Source organism: Rana temporaria, chromosome 3 (assembly GCF_905171775.1).
Source record: "Rana temporaria chromosome 3, aRanTem1.1, whole genome shotgun sequence".
NCBI classification, from domain to species: domain Eukaryota; kingdom Metazoa; phylum Chordata; class Amphibia; order Anura; family Ranidae; genus Rana; species Rana temporaria.
In genome coordinates this window covers 469,992,918-470,005,807 of record NC_053491.1, presented here as the reverse complement: position 1 = coordinate 470,005,807, position 12,890 = coordinate 469,992,918, and the positions used below count along the sequence as shown (strand labels likewise).

The window sequence follows — 12,890 nt, the reverse complement described above, 5'->3', positions numbered from 1 at the left end:
ATACCCAACATCTATGTCAACGTATTCACTCATCACTTGGTCCATGGAATTATTATTCACTCAAATGAAACCACCAAGCTCCTCATTCACTCCCTTGTTATCTCTCACCTCCACTATTGCAACTCCCTTCTCATTGGTCTACAGTTTCATAGGCTATCCCCTCTTCAGTCTATCATGAATGCTGCTACCAGACTCATCTACCAACCACCACCCCTTTTTGCCAATCCATTCACTGGCTTCCAATCGCCCAGCAAATTAAATTTAAAATACTAACAACAACATACAAAGTCAATTTTGCCCTGAGCTACATCACCAATCTTGTCTCCAAATATCACCAAAACTGTCCTCTCTGTTTCTCTCAGGACCTACTGCTCTCAAGCTCCCTTGTCTCCTCCTCCCATGCTCGTCTCCAGGACTTTTCCAGAGCCTGTCCCATCCTCTGGAACTCTCTACCTCAATCTGTCCGGCTATCTCCTACTCTGGCTGGCTTTAGGGAAGCCTATCCTGCCTCCAACTAATCTTTTATAACTTCCATCAGTGCATCCCCCACAGTTACAACCTTCTGTACCACTCGCCCCACCCTATTCCATTGTATGCTCTTATGAGCAGGTCCCTCTTAACCGAGTATTTTTTATTGCATTGTAACTGTACTGTCTCTCTTTTATATTGTAAAGCGCTGCTTACTTATCTATCAATGAACATGAAAGTATGTTTACTAAGTAACTTGGTCCAAGAAAAAGACCACAGAGGAGGAAAGTAAACACTTTAAAATTAATAAATCCAAATGTTAAAACATAATTATATTGCTTAAAGCAAAATAAACAATAAAACCTTAAATGTAAAAAAAAAAAAAAAAGAATAAAACATCATTATAATTTAAAAACAAAATCTTAAATGTAATACTTTCTAAGTCACTGACTGGACCATATACAACGTACAGTTTACAAATCAGTTATCGGTTATCCTGCCAATAATTTTCTGGTCTAGGGCAGCAATGTTCACTCCGTGGGCTGTATTCATGAAAGAAGGGGGCAGATCCACAGACGAAGTTTGCCGGCGTATCTACTGATACGCCGGCGTACTTTCAAATTTCCGTTTATGGGCACGGCGCATAGATATGACGGCACATACTTAAGCCCCATACACACCATCAGATTATCTGCAGATTTTTGTCTTCAGATTTACCAAAACCATGTAGTACAAGGGCCTGCCTGATTGCATACAAATTGAAACTCTTAAGGTTTGACCTCATATTATATGGTTTTGGTAAATCTGAAGACAAAAATCTGCAGATAATCTGATGGTGTGTATGGGGCTTTACACTTACGCGGCGTATCGGGAGATACTTCAGCGTAAGTGCTTTGTGAATCCGGGCCATTGTTTTTGTTTTTTTACATGGACTTATTGCTATAACATATATACACATATATCCTTTTTTTTCACTGTTTTACCCTGTTGGGTACATATTATATATTGATTTAGAATTTTTTACTTTTAGCGCTACACATTCACCCTCAAATACCTCACCAATAGAATCAAAGCTGCTCACACCAAAACAAGAATAGCACATGCCCGTGCTCATTGCTGGAACCATTGGGTTCAGAAAAGAAAAAAGGGGGGTGGGCCTGAGAGGCAGCTGAAGCACAAAAGGTTTTTCACCTTAATGCCTAGAATGCATTAAGGTAAAAAAAAACATGAAACTTTGCAACCCCTTTAAGGAATTCCACTATACACACGTGCCCTCCAACGCAATCAAGCAACTTACCAGATACAGGGATCAAACACACATGAGGAATAATGGACCCCTCTGGATGTCTCTAAATGGGATCAGTATGGTCCACTGGGTCTCAACATATGATATTCCCCAATACCAATGACACAAATTTGGATCCAACTCAGACAGCTGCCATAGAGGAAAAGGAACATAGGCCACACATAGTGTGAATACCAGTAGGACAGATTTATTGTTAAAAACACCACAAGGTACTCACATGATCCAGGACAATAAAAAGCATTCAAACAGCATGGTGCCTTGCCGACATCCGGCATCAGCAGGCTTGATAGTGTCAAATGTTCATGGCCCCATCAAACGCGTTTCGCGTCAAACTACATCATCAGGGGAACGGGAGCATATTCACGCTATGCGCAGCCTATGTTCCTTTTCCTCTATGATGGCTGTCTAAGTTGGATCCAAAGTTGTGGCATTGGAATTGGGGAATATAATATGTTGAAACCCAGTGGCCCATACTGATCGCATCTAAAGACACCCGGAGGGGTCCATTATTTCTCATGTGTGTTTGATCTCTGTAATTGGGGATTGCAACCATCTGGTAAGAGGCTTGAATACAGTGCATGTGTACTGTATGGTTACATTCATTAACAATTTACGTGGTTTGGCACCCGGTAGGATAATCATTTTTTTTAATCAGAATTAGATACACTTTCATTCCACTATATGCTTTCATTGCTATTGGGACATAACCCATTGCCATATTGAACTTGATAGACTATTTAATTCACTGTTTGATTGTATATTGATATATTTTTAATATTTTATTTCTTGCATAGTAACCAGAAGCGCACTATTTTTTATGTGTATACCTCATACCTGGACCTGTAGAAGACTCTGCCAGAAATATTTCGTGCCACAGATGTATTAATACACCAAAGTCTGGATCCCAGAGCCCAGACCTCCGCAGAGAGACATTACAGGCAAACCTTGTTTCTTCTTTACACAAGGCCTGGGTACCAACCATTTTAGGCTTTTGATATCGGCCCGTGAAATGGATCCGGTTATAGCTCCTAGGTCTCCGCAGTCAGACCATCAAATGAGCATTTTTCTTCTTAGCACATGTTAAACGTGACCAACCACCTTAAAAACTGGCGAAAAAAATGAGGTACTCTCCATTTGGGAGGGGTTAAAGAGGGAAGGAACTCAATTTTAATTGGGTTTGCCAGTGTCCAATCACCTGTGGTGACTACTGTAACGGTCAGGGGTTAACGTCAATACGATATTCCATTCCACCAACCCAAGGCAGCTTCCGACACACCACAATCCAGCAGACAGGACCCATTGGATTTTCCCCTCAGAATAACGAGACACAATTCTGTTTTCTGGTTCCAAACAGATAGACTTTAATGGTAAACTCAGGTTTCTTATATACAGGGACAATGACACACTCCACAATCCACATTCCTTTAGTGAACATAAGTGAGACGTCTGACCTTTAGAGTGTGTTAACTCACAACACATATTAGCATCAATAGAACTTTCACACAATACAGGGTTAGTTAGCATAGCACCATGAAATATCTTAGGAGCCAGGCTTAATTAACACAATAGACAATATAATGCAATCACCGCAAGCTTTCATCACTACAGCCAGGTAGCTGGAGGTGATTAACATCAATTAACAACTCAACAGTCTATGTTCCACATTGAAGGAGACACTCTATTGACCTGTTGTGTTCAGAATGAACAACTTGTAATATTTCAAGATATCCTGCAATACATGAATTATCATTACTGTCCCATCTCATGTAATCCGAGATATAATTTCTCAGTCATCCTATGCCCCTAGTGGACATAGGATAACCCTAGTACCCCGTATACTTCAAGAGCCTCTGGGTCCCACGGGCCATACCATTACAACTACATAACCCATTAAGTAATTAAGGCTCTGTGCCCAGTGATGTATAATCAAGAAATATATGTTTTCACATCACTTTTGGTATTTGGTTGCTATATAGGTATAGCTCTTTGATAACTCATTACACTTCAGCAAGGAAGCACACCTTTGTTTAAATTTTTTTATTTCCTAACAAAATTCCTAAAATCGGCCAAGGTTTTTTGCAGAGCTCCCTTGATCTCACGGTTTCTTAAGCTGTAAATGATTGGATTTATCAGTGGAGACACCATGACATACAACAAAGATCTATACTTATTCATGTAGCTTGAGCTTTCATCTGATGGTGTCATGTAGACAATGATCAATGCCCCATAGAAAGCCCCAACCAAGGTTACATGGGAACTACAAGTAGAGAAGGCTTTTCTACGCCCATGTGCAGATGATATCTTTAAAATAGTGACTATGATGCAAATGTATGTAAGTATAATAAAAGCAAATGGTAAACATATGGTGATGATTGAAATAATAAAATCTTGTAGCTTCAAAGCAGAAGTATCCGAGGTGGACAATTCAACCACTGGGAAAAAATCACAGAAAAAGTGGTCTATATAATTCAGCCCACAGTAATCAAACCTGTAGATCATAATCAGTTCGCTTGATACTAAAATGATAACACAGAAACATAACCCAATGATCACCTGGAGGCAAACATGAGAATTGATAAGTGAGGGATATCGTAATGGATTGCAGATAGCCAAATATCGATCGTAGGACATGATGGCGATCAGAAAACATTGCAAGTAGCTACATATACAAAAAAAATAAAGCTGAGTAATGCAAACATCCAGTGATAATCTTCCTTCATCTTTTAGGATGATATCGAGTGTCATGGGCACCACACTGGTAGTCAGTAGGACATCAGATGTAGCCAAATACTTGAGAAAGAAGTACATTGGAGATTTAAGCTGATCAACAGTTGTCACTAAAAAGATTATTAATATATTTCCACTTAGGATCATCATGTATGTTAGAAGGAACACAATAAACAGCAGAATCCTGAATTTATAAAGACCTTGAAATCCAAGTAGTTTTATTTGTGTGACCTGAGTCTGGTTAGGGTCACACATTCTTTAGTTGGAAAAATATTGGAAGACACCAATGATTTTTTTTCCTAAAAGCAAAATAAATATGATCAGGCACGATGACAGAAAATACAGGTTTAACTCAAATTAAAATGAAATCAAGTTTTTTTTCACAAAATTCACTAATTAATTTCTGTGCCTACACTCACCAGAAGGATTCTTTCTGTGTTTTGAAAGTCTTGGTTGCTAGTCAAGTACTAGGCAGTGCTGGTGTAATATGCAGAGTATCTCACAGGAACCTATGCAGTGCTGGTATAATATGCAGAGTATCTCACAGGAACCTACTCAGTGCTGGTGTAATATGCAGAGTATCTCACAGAAAAATATGCAATGCTGCTGCAATTTGATTTGTGAAGCAGGACTGACTCCTACAGTTGTGTTCAAAATTATTCACCCCCCAATGCTGTAAAGGGTTTTAGGGAATTTAGTGTACATTTGTAATTGTATTCAGAATGAAATCCTACAAGGACTTCTTAAAGAACCATATGCAACTAAAATGACATCAATTGGTTTTGTAATACAGTAGTCAATGTTTATTTTGTGAATTCTTCATTTACACAATTATTCAACCCCTTAAAGACTACCACTCTGAAGAACAGAGGTTCATTGAAGTGTTTTCAATCAGGTATTGAAAACACCTGTGGATGTCAGGGAGCAGCAATAAAGCCTAATAAGCACCAATTAGGCAGCTTTAAAATGACTGTGATACTCAGCTCCTTCTAGACATTTACTGGTGTGGTTACAAACATGGTGAAGTCAAGAGAATGGTCGGGGAAGACAAGAGAAGAGGTGATTACTCTTCACAGGAAGGGCAATGGCTATAAGAAGATTGCAAAGATGTTAAACATACCAAGAGACACCATAGGAAGCATCATTCGCAAATTCAAGGCAAAGGGCACTGTTGAAACGCTACCTGGTCGTGGCAGAAAGAAGATGCTGACTTCGACTGCTGTGCGCTACCTGAAGCGTAGAGTGGAGAAAAGTCCCCTTGTGACTGCTGAGGAACTGAGAAAAGATTTGTCAGATGTGGGTACTGAAATTTCTGCTCAGACAATACGGCACACACTGCGTAATGAAGGCCTCCATGCCAGAACTTCCAGGCGCACCCCCTTGCTGTCTCCAAAGAATAAGAAGAGTCGACTGCAGTATGCAAAAATCATGTGGACAAACCACAGAAGTTTTGGGATTGTGTTCTGTGGACTGATGAAACAAAATTAGAAGTGTTTGGGCCCATGGATCAAAGCTATGTTTGGAGGAGGAAGAACAAGGCCTATGATGAAAAGAACACCTTGCCTACTGTGAAGCATGGTGGGGGGTCAATCATGCTTTGGGGCTATTTTGCTTCTGCAGGTACAGGGAAGCTTCAGCGTGTGCAAGGTACCATGAATTCTCTTCAGTACCAGGAGATAGTGGATAACAATGTGATGCAGTCCGTCACAAACCTGAGGCTTGGGAGACGTTGGACCTTTCAACAGGACAATGATCCCAAGCATACCTCCAAGTCCACTAGAGCATGGTTGCAGATTAAAGGCTGGAACATTTTGGAGTGGCCATCGCAGTCACCAGACTTAAATTCCGATTGAGAACCTCTGGTGGGACTTAAAGAAAGCAGTTGCAGTGCGCAAGCCTAAGAATGTGACTGAACTGGAGGCTTTTGCCCATGACGAATGGGCGAAGATACCCGTAGATCGCTGCAAGACACTTGTGTCAAGCTATGCTTCAAGTTTAAAAGCTGTTATAACTGTAAAAGGATGTTGTACTAAGTACTAAGATTGAATGTCAATTGGGGGTTGAATAAAACTGATAATGATGTGAGCACAGAAAAGACATTTGTGGTTATTTCATTATAAATGTTATGTTATATTTGTCTGACCTACAAGTGCCTCTTTGATTTAATTGTAAGCAGGATGACTGAATGATCAAAATCAATGTCAAACTGGGCAAAACAATAAATTTCAGTGGGGGTTGAATAATTTTGAATACAACTGTATATATTTCTCTCCCTATAAGAACAATCTGGAACCTTTCCCTAAACTATCTAATGCAGAGTATCTCACAGGAACATATGCAGCGCTGGTGTAAAATGATTTCTGTAGCAGGACAGTCTGAATCCTATCTAAATCTCTCCCTCAGCTCAGATCAGATCAGCAGCAGCCTTTCCCTACCCTATCTAAAGCAGAGTGACGAGCTGTGCTGTGTCCCTCTAGCTTATATAGAGTCTGGGTCACATGCTGGGTCACATGCTGCACTGGCCAATCACAGCCATGCCATTAGTAGGCATGGCTGTGATGGCTTCTTAGTCACAGTAGCAAAACAAATGGTGATTGGCTGCCCTGCAGCCCGCCATTTCATTGTCGAACACCGGACCCGAACCCGAACTTTCAGCAAATTGTTCAGGTTAGGGTCCTAGTCCAAAAAACACAAAGTCCGTACCGAACCCTATTCACAGGGCAAATGGAAATAAAAGAAAAAGGTGCTCCAAATAATGCAGGTCAAAAATAAACCTTGACAGGTTTTATTTAAAAATGTAAGAACAAAACATGTATACAAATTGATAACGTGAACAATAGTAGCAGTATGGGATGCTATAAAGCAAACCCGATGCGTTTCGGCTTAGAGAGCCATCAACAGGGGTATATTGTACCCCTGTTGGCCCTTCTTGCAGAAATTCAGGTCCGCTGAGACCACTACGCTCACGAGACTTACTGTTGTCAAAACAGCTGAGTCCACACCCTCTGGTAAGAATACCTTATTATACTCACCTGTGTATTGTGATGCCTTGTTGATCTCTTCAGACAATCTTATACCCAACATCTATGTCAACGTATTCACTCATCACTTGGTCCATGGAATTATTATTCACTCAAATGAAACCACCAAGCTCCTCATTCACTCCCTTGTTATCTCTCACCTCCACTATTGCAACTCCCTTCTCATTGGTCTACAGTTTCATAGGCTATCCCCTCTTCAGTCTATCATGAATGCTGCTACCAGACTCATCTACCAACCACCACCCCTTTTTGCCAATCCATTCACTGGCTTCCAATCGCCCAGCAAATTAAATTTAAAATACTAACAACAACATACAAAGTCAATTTTGCCCTGAGCTACATCACCAATCTTGTCTCCAAATATCACCAAAACTGTCCTCTCTGTTTCTCTCAGGACCTACTGCTCTCAAGCTCCCTTGTCTCCTCCTCCCATGCTCGTCTCCAGGACTTTTCTAGAGCCTGTCCCATCCTCTGGAACTCTCTACCTCAATCTGTCCGGCTATCTCCTACTCTGGCTGGCTTTAGGGAAGCCTATCCTGCCTCCAACTAATCTTTTATAACTTCCATCAGTGCATCCCCCACAGTTACAACCTTCTGTACCACTCGCCCCACCCTATTCCATTGTATGCTCTTATGAGCAGGTCCCTCTTAACCGAGTATTTTTTATTGCATTGTAACTGTACTGTCTCTCTTTTATATTGTAAAGCGCTGCTTACTTATCTATCAATGAACATGAAAGTATGTTTACTAAGTAACTTGGTCCAAGAAAAAGACCACAGAGGAGGAAAGTAAACACTTTAAAATTAATAAATCCAAATGTTAAAACATAATTATATTGCTTAAAGCAAAATAAACAATAAAACCTTAAATGTAAAATAAAAAAAAAAAGAATAAAACATCATTATAATTTAAAAACAAAATCTTAAATGTAATACTTTCTAAGTCACTGACTGGACCATATACAACGTACAGTTTACAAATCAGTTATCGGTTATCCTGCCAATAATTTTCTGGTCTAGGGCAGCAATGTTCACTCCGTGGGCTGTATTCATGAAAGAAGGGGGCAGATCCACAGACGAAGTATGCCGGCGTATCTACTGATACGCCGGCGTACTTTCAAATTTCCCGCGTCGTATCTTTAGTTTAAATCCTCAAACCAAGATATGACGGCATCTGGGTTCGATCCGACAGGCGTATGGCTTCGTATGCCTTCGGATCGCAGATGCAATACTTCGGCATCCGCTGGGTGGCTCTGAGAGGCTTTCCGATTACAGCCTGAGGGCTCTAATCGGCTTCCAAATAGTTAACCAGGGGACGCAGGGGGTGTGCATTCCCTGGTTAACACTGACACTCGTCTCAGCCAATCAGGTTCACTGGGTCTGGTTACCGGTAACCTGATTGGCTGAAGCAACATTGAGGGCGGGACTCAGGAGAAGACATCGAGGGAGTGCGGAGGGAGTGTGGCTGACCTGATAAAGGTAAGTGCTGTGGGATATGGGGGGGGGGTTGGCGGGGGAAAGCAATGTGGTGGTTTTTGATGGGCACAGTGGCAACAATTGATAGGCACAGTGGCGACAATTGATGGGCACAGTGGTGACAATTGATGGGCACAGTGGTGACAATTGATGGCACAGTGGCTGGGTTTGATGGCATGGCACAGTGCTGCATTTGATGGCATGACACAGTGGCTGCGTTTGATGGCACAGTGGCAAAAATTGATGGCACAGTGGCGACAATTGATGGCATGGCACATTGGCGACAATTGCTGGCACAGTGGCGACAAGTGCTGGGCACAGTGGCTGCGTTTGATGGCACAGTGGCGACAATTGATGGCACAGTGGTGTCAATTGATGGCATGGCACAGTGGCAACAATTGCTGGCACAGTGGCGACAATTGCTGGGCACAGTGGCTGCGTTTGATTACACAGTGGCGACAATTGATGGGCACAGTGGCGACAATTGATGGGCACAGTGGTGACAATTGATGGGCACAGTGGCTGCATTTGATGGGCACAGTAGTGGCAATTGATGAGCACAGTAGCTGCATTTAATGAGCACAGTGAGCTCAGCCGCCACTTCAACACACTGATATAAATGTGGATGGTCTCTGATGTACCAGACACATTTTGATCAGTGTAAGGCCAGTCTTAAGCTTGCTACACATTATACAATTTTCTTGTACACTTTTCCTTTACATTTACCAAAACTATAAAATATGAGGTCAAACCTAAACACTTTCAAGTTGTATGCTATCAGGCAGGCCCTTGCACTACATAATTGAAGGTACATTTTAATTAAATTGAATAAGGAAATTGTATAATCTGTTGCCAGCTTTAGTTTTTAGCAAGCATTTGAACTTTCAGAAAATGTTCTTAGTCTAAGAAAAAGCAAACTAAAGAAGCCACCAAATCTAAGGGCTGCCACATTGGATTCTTGGGTGTAGTTATTTCTTACCTTCTAGTAATTTTTTAGGTCATACATAAAGTTCTCTAAGACGTACAAGTAACATTGCCAAATGCAGTAACAATTTTATAACTTCAACTCATAAAATGGTACATTTCTTAAAATTACAAATAACTGGAAATGTAAAATTGTGTAAAAAAATAAATGACCTTCGCTATAATAGCATTTTTTTCTTGAACTCAATGAAGAAATTATGGATATATCTGGATTTATTATCCCCAATACATACCTGTGTTTGGACAGTATCATTTGATGTCAGTAATCCTCTTACAGGTGTACAGGTTTGTTTTTCTCAGAATCAGACGTTTTTTCAGTTTTTCTCTGCAAGTTCTGATAATTGGCAGCTTTTGAGGAGACTTTATAATGTTCATGGTGGATGGGAGAATACCTGGGGAATACATTCATTGTATGTCAATCCCCTGAGTGCACCAACTTTGCACCTGAGTTTTATAAAGTGACTAATTAATATCATGGAACTGTGTAAGCACTGGGTGGCTCATTACTAAATTGTATATAATGATTCAAGATGAGATTCAGTTTCGGATCTAAAATAGGTTTGAGGCGAACCCAACCCTTCCATGGTTAACTAATGTGGTATAGAAGGGACAGAACACACGAAGTGGAGAGAAAAAAATGCTGCTCACCCCGTTAAGTTACAACAGAGAGAATTTCCCAAGTGGGGTTTTTAGGCAGCTCAATTATACAAATGGGATACAATGTGGTAAAAAAAGTATTTATTCACATATATCAAAAATTATCAAAAAAAGGGGAAAAAATTGTGGGATCATAGATAGAATATGAGTTGCGGTACAGCAAAAGACCAACAAATTACACAGAGGTTATACAGTACACAACAAAAATATTTATACAGCTCAAATCATATATATTGCATGCATAAATCGTATACTAACGCGTTTCGACCATGATGGTCTTCTTCAGAGGCTTGATTAGTTGTGACTGGAGGGAGATATACAATAAAATTACATTAAACATCTCACATGTTACAAAACCAACCCTTCAGACCCACCCTTAGCTCCATTCATATGGAGAAGCCTTTCATTGGAGAAGGGGGTGGGGAATGGGGAGGAAGAAACATAACAGTATATTCATGTAATAAAAGAGATTAAATAAATCAATTGTTACCATTGATGAAAAGAGAGGTAGGTCTCGATTAAGTTTTTTTGCTATGACCAACAGGGGTTTCCACTGGTCCTCACGGGGGTCGCTCCAATTAACGGAATTCCCATGCGACAGTTCACACTGTGTATGATGGTCCAATGTGTCACAAACAGGGGGTCACCGAACAATTGACGGAACCCATCCGGGTCATGCTGACGGGGAGAGGAAAAGGACGCACCATGGAATGGACACAAACAGGGGGGAGAAAGAAATGAGAGCCTGCAATGGAATAATGCACATTGGAAAGATAGGGGTGCCAAGGGTATAGGGCATACAGATGCTATTAATGACTAAAGAAAGTATTGGGTAGAAAAATCGCCCCAATCTAACAGTTTATATTGGACAGATAGATCCCATATAGGAGAGAGGGAAGGGGAAGAGGGGAAGGTGGTGGGCAAGGGGTGAGGGAAAGTAAGGTTGGGATGAATGTGAAGGTTGGAAGGATGCAGATGAGTTGAAGTCAGGAAAGGAAGAAAAGTGTGAGATGGTGAGTGAAAGAGGGAGAAAAAGTGGGAAGAGTGGGCAGGGGAAGGTATGGGATAAAAGGTGGTGAAAAGGGGCAGAGATATGAAGAAAAAGAAAAAATTGTGAAGAGAAGTTGAGGAGTGTGTTGTGTGAATGGACGGGAAAACAGAAACAGTGGGAAAAGAGTGAAAAAGAATAATTAAGAAACTGTGGGTGAAGGTGAAGTGAGGGGGTTGGGATGCCACAGGCAGCCCTTTGGTTTATGATGTGTGGCCCTCTGTCTTTGTTGGGAACTAGGGATGAGCCAAATACCCCAACACACCAGAACAATTGCGCGGTCATGCAACACTGTACCCAAATTAAATCTTTATGTTTTTTTCCACCCACAAATAGAACTTTTGTTTGGTATTTGATCATCTCTGCGGTTTTTATTTCTTGCGCTATAAACAAAAGAAGAGCGACAATAAAAAAAAATATGGGCCAGATTCAGAGAGGAATCTGCGCATCTTTAGATAGGCGTAGCGCATCTCATATGTGCTACGCCGTCGTAACATTGAGAGGCAAGTACAGTATTCACAAAGCACTTGCTCCCATATGTACGTCGGCGTAACTTAAATGGGCCGGCGTAAGCCCGCCTAATTAAAAGTAGCAAGGCAGTGGGCGTGTTGTATTCAAATGAATCGTGACCCCATGTGAATGCATGGCCGAACGAACGGCGCATGCGCGCGCATGCTCAGAACCACGTCGCAAATACTCCCTACGATACGACGGCTCAATGCGTACGATGTGAACCTAACTTACGCCCAGCCCCATTCACGTACGACTTACGTAAACGACGTAAAATCCAACGGCACTTCCGACGTCCATACCCTAAACGACTTAGACCAGCTTTTTTGATGGTTTATCTTTACACCGGAAAAGCGCCTTACGTAAACGACGTAGATTACAGTGACGGGTGCAAGTACGTTTGTGAATCGGCGTATCTAGCTCATTTACATATTCGACACATAAATCAACGGAAGCGACCCTTGCGGCCAGCGTAAATATGCACCCAAGATACGACGGTGTAGGAGACTTATGTCGGTCGTATCTTGGCAAAATTCAGGCGTATCTCATTTAAAGAATCAGAGCATAGATACGACGGCGCACATTTGGACTTACGACGGCGTATCAGTAGATACGTCGGCGTAAGTCTTTGTGAATCCGGGCCTATATATATATATTTTACTTTTTGATTTAAT

At 41.2% G+C, this 12,890-nt stretch overlaps 1 protein-coding gene across 1 annotated transcript; it reads right to left on the bottom strand.

Annotated features, from left to right (window-relative positions):
- Positions 1-3,686: 3,686 nt before the first annotated feature.
- Positions 3,687-4,843, bottom strand: LOC120930965 (olfactory receptor 11L1-like). Its single transcript, XM_040342098.1, has one exon. The coding sequence runs from the start codon at positions 4,754-4,756 to the stop codon at positions 3,812-3,814; it is 945 nt and encodes a 314-aa protein (XP_040198032.1). The 5' UTR covers positions 4,757-4,843; the 3' UTR covers positions 3,687-3,811.
- Positions 4,844-12,890: the final 8,047 nt, after the last annotated feature.

Excerpts from the sequence above, each read along its gene's own strand:
- LOC120930965 (XM_040342098.1), bottom strand. The coding sequence starts at position 4,756 with ATGTGTGACCCTAACCAGACTCAGGTCACACAAATAAAACTACTTGGA.